General features: G+C 38.1%; 1 protein-coding gene across 1 annotated transcript; it reads left to right on the forward strand.

The window, feature by feature from the left end:
- The first annotated feature begins 1,905 nt into the window (after nt 1–1,905).
- Nucleotides 1,906–10,846, forward strand: LOC145213762 (uncharacterized). The gene is made up of 15 exons (XM_080082150.1): nt 1,906–2,127; nt 2,888–3,035; nt 3,566–3,997; nt 4,490–4,610; nt 4,918–5,081; nt 5,439–5,514; nt 6,535–6,972; nt 7,259–7,380; nt 7,839–8,004; nt 8,123–8,217; nt 8,343–8,467; nt 8,599–8,736; nt 9,172–9,319; nt 9,377–9,430; nt 9,938–10,846. The coding sequence occupies exons 1-15, from the start codon at nt 1,966–1,968 to the stop codon at nt 10,063–10,065; spliced, it is 2,517 nt and encodes an 838-aa protein (XP_079938276.1). The 5' UTR covers nt 1,906–1,965; the 3' UTR covers nt 10,066–10,846.
- The last annotated feature ends 797 nt before the right edge of the window (nt 10,847–11,643 follow it).

Below are 11,643 nucleotides of genomic sequence, written 5' to 3' on the forward strand. Positions count from 1 at the left end.
GGTAGAGGGTTTTGATACGCAACGCCTTGCATAAAAAGCTAAGTTTTAGCAGTGGATTGGGTTGTTGTAGGGAAAATTCTGTTGTACCAGTGTAGAAAATAAAAACAACAAGTTTAGGTTTTCAAACACATCGTAGATTAATAATTATGTTTGTCAGAGAAATGCTAATTTCTTGATACTGATTATTTTAACAACTGTATATTCTACTACAATGGGCAACACTTTTTATCATTTTGAGTTTATTGCATACAAACAAATTACAAAATTTGTACACATTATTTCACGCAAAGGATCGTTTTCCGTCCATTTACTGCAGAATAACATAAAACCAGCAATATTTGCCCTGTACTAACTGACAATCAACATCTGTTACCAACTGGACACAACACAAAGAAAACCCCAAACATTCAGGTTTGTGACGTAAAAATGCAATTCTTAGCAACAATTGTGGATAATGCAAGTTGCAAAAATGTTAGAATTGTTGTTTTATTAAGTTGTTTTATTATTTAACTGAAATCGTTTTTTATACTCTGTTTAAAGAAAGAAAATTCAAAATGCTGGTAAGTGATACAATAGCGTTAGAGTTGGTTTGAAAACACGTAGATTTGATGTTTGTAAGCAAAACTAGTGGTGTAAAAGGCTCTAGTTAAGGCCTGACTTTCCCACCAGTAATATTGGTCTGTGTAAACGATTTTGCGTTGACTGAGAGTCATCAAGCCTTTCCTGAGCACTTTAAAGTGTTGGAAAAGTGTTTGACCTCGAGTGACCTTTGACCTGGGGTTAACCACACGCAACCAACAATCGGTCTTCAGCAAAACACTTCAAATTAGGAACAACGTTTAGTTTTTTCAGTTTTAATTAATTTTGGGAGTTTTTAATTACAGTAGGTGTAATTAAGTTGTATGACTTAAAACAACGCGTTAAACGAAGCCTTTTATGATTTATTTTATTTTAAATTGTGCAATAAAAACTTTATTTATAAAGTGTAATAATTTTTGGACTATTGCATTAAATCTAATTTTATCAATAAAGGCTTTGTGACAATGTGCTTTCTTTAACGTGGATAAAAATACTTTTGTAAAAGGCTTTACTCGAAATATTTTGACAACGTGTTCATTAGCTTGTAAGCGATTGTGTCCTCCAACTTTGTTGTGTCACAATAGCGCATTGTGATGTCACATTCCACAAACAGGCGACCATCTTTTGTAAATTTTCGTAACAAAACATCCGCCATGCTGACAATTACACGAATGGACGAATCTCAATGCCACTGAGAATTTCATTTGGATAAATTAGTTACGTGGGGCCCTAAGTCCTTCAGGGTTAAACAAATTAAATACAGAATGTTTCAAAACGTAACCACAAAGCTACTGCCCAAATCAAAGCTTTGTTGGACATGTATTGCTTTCAGGTCCTATAACCTAGGGGTTGCCGACCACTGCTATAACCAGTGGTGGAATTCGGTCGGTTCGCACCGGTTGTATAGAACCGTCTTGCGAAATTTTATGAGATCAGTGAACCAGTTAGCATTATTGGTTACTGTCAATGAACTGTTTGCAACAAAACCGGCTAAAAAATATGAGTTTTGCGATAGAACCGGCTGACAAATAAATAAATCCCACCACTGCCTATAACTACACCTTTTTGTATTTATACAATCCAAAAACTCTCGGATGTCACAAGAAAATGGGAAATACAGTAAACCAAACTGCTGTTACGGGCTTATGAAGTCACAATGACCTAATTATTGGAGGATTTGGTTTTTCTGTTAATCGGGGGTTTGGCTCCACTAGTGGTAAAAATAAGTGTAAAGTACAATTAACCAGAACTATGTATGACCAATTCGGAACATTTTTCGGCCATAAAAACTAGTAACTCAACCAATATCCATTTTTTCAGGTTCAACGCGCTAGCTCCTTTCCTTCGGACAATCCAATAACATCGAAGAAGCTAGCAGTGAGAGAAATGTCTCGATCAGCCGGTCCCAGGGGGCGACCCAAGAAGGACGCCCCACCCCCGCGAGTTGGACCCGGAAGTACCTACGAGGCGGTTCCCACGAATGTATCACGTCATATGAAACGATTCAGCAATCGAATTGTGGTCGACTTTGATACTGTTAACTTGAAGGTAAGAATCAGTCTTAGTGGGATAAACTGCTAAAAGAAATAATGGAATTTAAACTCGAAAATTTTAGTGTTTTTTTAGTTTTGGTTTATTGGTGCCTTAAGGGGTTCTAACTTTGTCAGTTATTATACGCGACTGTTGTCTCCACCCCTCGTATTGAGTCTCTGGCATCTTGTTATTATATAATATTTTAAACGGAGTTTATATCTGTCACATTTGCTTATTAATGACAGTTTTTTTGTAGGGTATGTATTGAATTGTTATGCACAACCGTACATTTCGTATCAAGTTTATAGCGCTCTTCTGGCAAATGTATTTTTATTCTGACATTTCGACGTCCTATGCAGGTCGCCTTTATCAGGGTAAATAACAATGAATGCGTTGCGAGCTCTATAAACTTGACATTATGCCTGGCAGCTATAGCATATATATGTACATTTGTTATATTATAGTTTTTGGAAGAAAACTTTACATGCTATGTGGGTAAATTTCATATTTTTGAAATCTGTCCTCAAAAAAGGGCAAGGCAGCTATGCCGTAGATTTTCATATAAGTCAGCGAAATTAGTTCAAATCGATATATTCAATATTAGGCTTATCACTAGGACTTTAAATAAACTTTCGGTGATACGTTTTTTGGTGTCATTTGCTTTAATTAGGGCTTCAGACCAAAATGTAGACGTGTGCTCTATAATGTTTAACGAATTTTGTTAAATTCCATATTTGGTCATGCAATTAACACATTGAACTTGATTTATTTTTAGACAATTCCAGAAGAGATTTATGCAAATGAGGAAGTCGCTTTAATGACGCAAGTTATAAAAGCTCAAAACAACAAGTTAAAGAAATTGCCCAGGAGTTTGTCGGCGCTTCAAAGTCTCAATGAAGTAGATGTACACAATAACGTACTCGGTAAGGGCACTCGACACTTTGAACACTAATCTGGAGGGCCGTGGGTATCACTCGTTGGAATTCGAAACTATAAACCATCTTTAGTTCAATACCAATGACGTTAAAACTAATAAAATCGCTTTTAAGCTGCTTAAATGTTTTGGTTTTACACCTTCGACCAAGAACAGCCGGAACAAAAAAAAAATTTAAACTGCAGCGTTTTGTCCGATTTGGGCGAAGATCCGAATTAAAATTCGGTTTAACAGAGGTTTACTGTAATATTGATTAAATAAATTTTTGTTGTGATAAAATACTAATTATAAAACACTTTTTAGCTATATTTCAAGCTGTGCTACCCTATTTTTTGAATGAAATATCGGTAACCTAGTAATTAGGAAGGACAATCTAACATTGGATTTAAGACATTTCCAACACACTTACATTATGTCCACTGCCCACATAGCGAATTGGCTAGTAATGCAATACAGCAAAAGAATTGACTCCTGAGTGACAAGCGTGTCTACCCAAATTCACCAATCTTTTCACTTTAGGGGCTATCCCACCTTCCATGTCACGGTTAAAGAAGCTTTCCTCACTCAACGCGTCAGACAATAAACTGAAAACGCTGCCTAAAACCATCCACAAGGCGACAGGTCTAGAAAACTGCGATGTCTCAAATAACAAGATTAAGAAGTTACCGAAGAACATTGGACAATGTCCTAACATGACAATGTTAGATGTTTCTAATAACTCGATCAAAACGCTTCCAAAATCCATTTACCGCCTTCCTAAAGCCTTGGACGCATCGGGAAACCTAATTGAGGCTCTCCCAGCTATAGTGATTACAAAGAAGAGCAAAGGAAATATATCTAGGATCAATTTTTCCGGGAATCGACTGAAGAGTTTACCAGAGGACATTGACCGCTTGTACCGACTCACGCACATCGATGTGTCCGATAATAACCTCGACTATTTGCCGACAGGTAACTTAAGGTCATATTGCTTAGTTACACTTTGGGCAGCAAAGAAATGGGTAGCAAATCGCCAAAGAAGGCAATCATGGAAGAACGGAACGATTGAAGTAGAGATTTTGTGTAGGATTTAATTGACATGGGTTGCAGAGGCTGTTTTACGTTTCTTTAAATATATAAAGCCACAGTTTGCATGTGTAAACGTGAGGCGGCTAATATATGCTACAGTATTTTGTTCCGTTAATTTAAGTGTTTCATAGCGACAAATTCCGAAGCGTTTTTAAAAACTTAATAGTAAAAAAAATCCGACTTGACCAACTACTCCTTAAACGTCCATCCCGCTGTGCTCAATAACAATTAGATACAGATTAAGATTGTAGTTTAGTCATTAATACATGGGGTTACGTTTTGGCGTTCAAAATCTCTTAAAAATGTGACAGTTAACTCAAGTAAAAAATTTGAGATAGGGTTGAATTTTTTTTCAGCTTGTGTTGTGTTTTACAGCACTTGGTGCACTGAAATATCTGAACACATTAAACGCTTCAAGCAACAACCTTCAAACGATTCCGGAGACTTTGAACGCTCTTGGATTCTGTCTAGAAAATCTCAATGTTTCTCATAATAAGTAAGTACCACCATTTACAACAGTAAATTTCTTAACCCAAGTCGTGTATGTTTGCCGTGTTGTTAATTTTAGGTGCATTTTATTGTTGTAATGTGCTAAGATTTGCAAAATTCTCAAACTGTAATATCGCCAACGTTCAGCCCATGAACCTATGTGTGTAAAAATAAAACATTTTCTTTGTTTTCAGTTTGAGGCAGGTTGTTGCTACTCTTTTGCACTGGTCACAAACCTAACAAAATTTGCGCACACGTTTTGATAATCCGAAGTTCTTAGCTACGATTTTTGACCTCCAGATTTTATTCTCTAGACTTCAGCATCTTCCAGAAGGCATCGGAGCAATGAAGAGACTTCAAAAACTTTCAGCATCCAACAACCAACTTGTTGACTTGCCTACAGATCTCAACGAGTTGATTAAACTACGAGAGCTCGATATTTCGCACAACAAATTACAAAAGCTGACACAAGTCGTGGGTAAGTTTTGTTTCTACTACTGTACTATCAACATGTGTGCATTTTGCTTTTTTAGTGCCATACAGGATAAATAGGAGTTGTAAGTCGGGCCAGGTTGTTCGGGTCGGGTTTGACATTTAGAATTGAATAAAACGGGTGGAATTCGAGCCTGACTTTTCACTCTGTCTCATTTGTGCCACAATTTCAACAACTTTCGGGCCTAATTCGGGATTTATTTAAAAAATCGGTTCAGGCCAGGTTTTTGACTTTAAAACTCTGGGGTAATCTAATCACAAAATTGTTAGTATAGTTGTTAGCATAACAGAAAGTGTTATTTTGCCGTATATGGCATGATAATTGACCCACTTTTCTTTGTAGGTTTGTTGCAGCTAGAGACCCTAGACGCCTCACACAATCAGTTGACCCATCTTCCTGACGAAATGCATACGTTGAGGTAACAAAAAGGCAGATTCTACGTCAGCTGTGCTTTTGCCGAAGTTGTGTTTGAACTGTTGATATAATATTAGCTGCCTTGATGTCAAATTGTTTTTTGGCAATCCTGTAACAAGATTCTGAAATCTCGAAGCACTAGAATGGAAATGACCGCAGACTAGATTTTTCTAGCCTTGCTATATGGCAGGGATGGCCAACCCGCGGCTCCGGAGCCGCGTGCGGCTCTTTCATCCCTCTGATGTGGCTCAGTTTTTGAAATTAAAAATGCTTTGATTACACATTCTGTGACGATTATGTCAAACACAAAAGTTAAAATTCCAGTGCTATAAAATGAGCGAACCCGGTTCGATTAGTTAGCTACAACCGCGTCTATACCACAAAACGTATAGAGGTAAACTGGCGGCGCGCAGGTAAACGCACAAGGGTATTGTTTCGTTTTGCAGTGTGTGCGCGCGTAACAATACCTATTTGTTACTAGTTGTCTAACAATACGCGTTAAATACAGAAATAAAAATCCACGTTTGAAGAAAACACAGCATTCAATGCTACGTGGGACGTGGGACGTTTCATTTGCTTTCACTGCTGACGAAAATGGTTTGCAAATGTACCTAATATGCAAGGAACTAACTAACAAAAAAAGTCGAATGTCGTGAGACATAAAACGTTTTTACAGTGGCATTTTATTTCAAATTTAAAAAGGTCTTTGTGGCTCCCAGTGTTTTGTTTAATATGTGAAATTGGTCCGAATGGCTCTTAAAGTGGTAAAGGTTGGCGACCCCTGCTATATGGAAATGCTTGGTGACCGGCTTGATTCGGTACAATGCCTTCATTGGGCCTGGCGTACTATGATTGGTAAATGAGTGTACCGTGATCGCTGGTCTGCAAGAACGCTTCAGAGTTGATCCCAGTATGAAATTATATTTAACTTAAATGATTTCTCAAAAAGCGATTCAAGTCGATTAAATCCCACAACCGGTCGCATGCTTTTGAATTAACAGTTATCAATCTTATTATTTTACAGATGGGTGAACACAGCGAACCTCTCCCACAATGCACTGGTCGAACTTCCTCCCTCAATCGGCCACATGAAGTCGCTAAAGATGCTCTACCTTCAAAACAACCGTCTCCAGGAGCTACCAAAGGCTCTTGGTGAAAAACAACTCCTCAAGACGCTGGATGTTACCGAAAACGAGCTCACTGATCTTCCGGAGGACCTGCGGAAGTGGAGGACTATGGAGGTCCTCCTTCTCGCGAGGAACCAGCTCTCACAGATGCCGAAGAGTTTTCGCTTCCTTGAGATGTTGCACACATTCGACATCACCGGAAACAACTTCGTGCATTTTGTTCTTCCCGACGGAGCAGGTCACGTACTGAGAAACCTGAAACTCGCCGGAAACCCGTGGCGTCTTCCGCCACCTGGTGGTGAGGATAATAAGAGCCTCATCACTAAACTTCACAGGTTAGTGGCGTAAACGTTTAAATTGATTTTTTTGTGCGAAGTGTTACAACTTAAAAAAGTGTTTATCCGGTTTTATTTTCACTGGACGAAAACTTAAATGCAAATGGCCGTGTTTCTACGGCTTAAAAAGAATACTGCATTTTATTTGTGAGATTCGTGAACTATACGGAACTAATACGTAATAACAACGCTTCTGGTACTACAAAAAAACAACAACTTTTTTATAAATTAAGTTACAGCAGGATTCGTTCGTAAACGTTTTTTAAGTACACCCTTATTCGCGCAGGGAGCTGAGCATCATCATGACTACACTGGACTTGTCAGGAGTCGAATTGGAAGAAATACCTCTTCACATCTGTGTGTGCAGGAATCTTAAGGAGTTAAGAGTGGCAGGAAACGACATAAAATGTGAGCGACATTTTAAAGCAGGGTTTTTAAGATTTTTCAAAAGCATGATTTTAAAGTCAGTAATTGATTTTAAAATCTCTAAAGTCAGTAACCAGTTATTGCAACGTATGTTGTATTTTTCAAAAACTAACTATTATTTCCATGAATTTCATAATTAAGCATTTTTTGCACGCCTACTAACATGTGTTGCACAAGAACCGCTGTTTTACAGTAAATACATTAGTAATATTTATGTCTGTGTTCAGAGTAAAAGATATCAACATATGGCTTCTGGCTCAAAATCAGACTGTGTACATTGTTTTACAAAATATATTGGTTTTTCTGTTTTTTTTTATAGAGTTTAAATTGTGTTTTGTAACAACCAGACCGTTTGCTTAATTTAATCAGTTTTTCTAGTTTACTAATGTTACGGTATCTGTGTCGTAAATAGAACAAAAATTGCACTTAATTTTTTGCAGCAATACCAGGAAACATTGCAAGACTTCGGGTTCTTCAAGTTCTCGACTTTTCCAGCAACAAAATCGAAGGAATTCCCGAACAAATCGGAGAGCTCGGACACTTGAGGGAGCTATATGCACACAATAACTGCATTGAAGTTTTCACTCCGAACCTCGTGAAATTAAGGTAAAGACGCATTCTTTTGTAAAGGATATTTGTTGGGTAAGAACGAATTTAACACAATTAAACGCGTACATTAAAATTTGCATTACGTTTTCTTCAATTTTAGCCCATTTATTTCCAGATCGCTTCAGTACCTCAATATTTCAGGCAACAAAATTAGAAAATTACCTGAAAATTTTGGCGAGTTGAAGAAACTGATCACCATGGATTTATCAGGTGCATAAAAAAATAAAAATATGTTTCTGGTTGTCCTTTAAACTGTTTTTTGGTATAGTCGTAGGTCAACTATACGGTATTCTGGTCCATTTGTGCGATTTACAAATATTTTGAACCGTTGCTAGGCAACAAGCTTCCGGAGCTTCCTAACGACCGCATTGACGTCATGGCATCGCTACTGACGTTGAATATTTCGTGCAACCGAGTGAAATCCATCCCATCTGACATGCCCTATTTGTACAGAATGCAGGTGATTGGCTGATGTGCATGCGACAAAAATGTGCAGTAATCTACAGCTTTGTTTGATCGTTTAGCAAAAAAATTACAAATTGCTTTTTTTAAGGTTTTGTCCGCCAGTTTACGTAGTTTGTTGTTTTTCAGATTCTAAACGTTTCCAGTAATGATGTCACATCGCTCCCTGGTGACATCTGGCGGATGCGGTCTTTATCCAATCTGAATGTTTCTGACAATTTGATTGAAACTCTGCCGGAAGGATTAGGAAAGCTTCCGTCGCTAAAGGTTTGAGTGTTAACATATTTTTCTCATAATAACGTTGTAAGCCTAACACAATAATTGTTTGAAAACATTATCGGTTGTTTTTTAATCGTACTGTGGTTAAACTGGTGTGTGGCCACAGTGTGCACATCTAATGTTGCCCATAGTGGTCCTCAGTGTACTCAGGGAGCGTGTGTGCACGCCCAGACACATGAAAGTATATGCTGTGCTTAAACTGGTGTGTGGCCACAGTGTGCACATCTAATGTTGCTCAAAGTGGTCCTCAGTCTACCCATGGAGCTTCCTTGTATGTCCAGGTACTTAAAATCTACTTATGGAACAAACTGGGTATCTAATACTGCTTTCAGTGTACTTACAGATCTTGTGTGTATATCCAGACACGTAAATATACGGAACACTGGTAATCCTCAGAGCAAATACATTGTCCATTTTTTACAGCAATTCAATGTTTCCGACAACAAAATCCGCACGTGGCCAAAGTGTATGATCTCTATGCGTCAGAAAGTGGAAGTGAACGAAGAAAAGCAAAACGAGAAGAAAATTCGAGAACCACGTGACGACGAAGAGCCTCCGCCGTCCCCGGAAGGTGATTCCCCGTTTGTTATGTTGTTTTTCTTGAATGAACTTGTATTTTTATTGATAGAGCAAGTCAAAAAGAAGGACAAGAAAGGAAAATCAAGCCCAAAGCTCGGAAGAGGTGGTTTGTCAGTTTGGTAAAGCCGAAGTCTGTAAAATACAAGTTGTCCAACCCATTTTTCGCGATGGAGCGTATTGACGCTTTTTCCCTATATCCGCAGTATTAGTTTGGACACTAAAGGCATCCATTAGGTTGGAAAACTTGTGTTTTCTGTAGACTTCGGGGAAAACTGCATGACGCGGTTGTAAACGATTTGTCACGTGACAAACTTGCTTTTTACCTTTAGTGATTCTTACACTGTTGGTCTTCCCAAACGGGTATATTGACGTTTTTAGGGGAGGTTAACATGTTATTAGTTTTTGTAGCTTCGTGACGTCATCATCTTCATATTTGGCAATTTTGGGGCTAGATGTTTCCAGGAGTAACGATAACGAAAAGGTTAAGGCGCTAGCCAATATAGTGACGACACGTTATTGAAAATATTGAAAGATATTGAAAAAAAAAAATTGTTCACGTGTTCATGGGTTGATGCGAGAAGCATTAACTTACATTGCACATTCTTTGCAGCTGCCCGGCCTAAAACTGCGACAGGAGCTGGTGGGAAACGAAGTCCTCGCGCAACTCCAAAACAAGCGGGGCTTCAGTCGGTAGATGGCAGTGGAGAGGCCAAGGCGGAAATAAACACGAAAGCTTAAATTTAGGCCGCTATATTTTTTCTTTTGTTTTAAATATTTTTGGGCGATATTGCACTTACGTCACAATTCCAAACGCGTCCATGACAAAAGAACTAATTTTGTTTGATTTTTTAAAAACGTGCCAACCCCTTTGAGCCACCTGATCTGTCGTCACTTGATTCCTAATAATTCGCCCACGTCACCGCCCTCGCTATTACGTCATAGTGCTTCTTTTAATTCTTAAGCAGTGCGAAGGCGTGTAAAGAAAAATACTTCTGTGCAACAACGAGGATTAAATAAACTCCATCCATAATAATATGTTATTGTGGCGTAAAAATGTCGAAATAGAATCATGTGACGTAACAATATCCAATATCCAGACTTATAACTTATTAGTTTACCAGTGTTTGGTACTTTCGTGGAAAATTCGTATTATAGGTAGATTTTATAACAAAACGTGGTATTAATATACATTTTTTTCTGTATTTGTGTGTGTGTGCCCAACGTAATGAAAACGTCCCTTAAAACCGTTCTTTCTCACAGCCTACGACAACTTTAGACAAATGTGACAAACTCTGCCTTGTCAAGTGTTGAAATGCAGTAAATTGTTCATTTATTTCCTTCCACATTTTATACATCGCTTCACCACTACACTGCATCCATTTCTATAAACAACCACTGTCCCCCCATAAAACTTGCGCTCACAAATGCCTTTATTATGTCATAGATTTATCGTCCAGTTTGTATTAATGAGTAAAAATGTATGTTTTTTTTAATTGCTAATAAACTTGTGTACAACGTTTTCAAGTCGGTTTATTGAGGCAAGAATACAAAACAATGTCTAATATGATCAAAAAAATAGATTTCTGGAGTCTTTGGTGTTTGGAAAATTTACGAACACAGGAACTCACAGACAGGATTGCTTATTTCCAAAAGGGGGCGCAACGGAGCATAGGCTTTTACTATGGCAATTGTTAGCAATTTGCTGAGTCAGCAATTATTGCCAGACTTAAAGCCTATGTTCCGTTGCGCCACTTTTTGGAAATAAGCAAGTCTGTCTGTGAGTTCCTGCGTTAGTAGATCTACCTTGGTGTTTATTATGACAATAAGGTTTTGAAATGCCACCGGAAGGGCCATTGTTTACTAATAGTAACAGCTCATGATTCGAAAACATACACAAGATTCGCTATTACTCACTCCTAAATATCGCCTGCAACCCTTTTATGTCGTCACATTGCAATAAGGAGCCGTTATTTATTATTGCAAGAGCATCAATCGTTGCGCCACTGAAATGTCTGTGACGTAACACATATTGCAACGCGCCTGCGCAGAACAGCTGATTTCCGTGCACGCGCGTTGGCGGTATTGTGACATCACAATGAGTTGAGCTATGGCACCTGTGGCGAAAATTGTGTGGAAAAACACGGTCATTTATAAAATCGACTAGTTAAAGTTGTCTTCATAAAGTGAACATGCAACAGTTGCTATATGCCCAGATAGTGTAGATTGATTGTTAGCAGTGTTAGATGTATTAATTTTAAACTACAAGGCATTTATTTAGAAAGATGTATTTAGCAAATTAGGCATAGATTCCATTCA

This window comes from Phallusia mammillata, chromosome 2, assembly GCF_965637545.1.
Source record: "Phallusia mammillata chromosome 2, kaPhaMamm4.hap1.1, whole genome shotgun sequence".
NCBI lineage: Eukaryota > Metazoa > Chordata > Ascidiacea > Phlebobranchia > Ascidiidae > Phallusia > Phallusia mammillata.

Coding starts and splice junctions, on each gene's coding strand:
- LOC145213762 (XM_080082150.1), top strand. CDS start 1,966: ATGTCTCGATCAGCCGGTCCCAGGGGGCGACCCAAGAAGGACGCCCCA. Junction 8,005..8,122: donor CCGAACCTCGTGAAATTAAG/GTAAAGACGCAT, acceptor ATTTATTTCCAG/ATCGCTTCAGTACCTCAATA. Junction 8,218..8,342: donor GATCACCATGGATTTATCAG/GTGCATAAAAAA, acceptor AACCGTTGCTAG/GCAACAAGCTTCCGGAGCTT.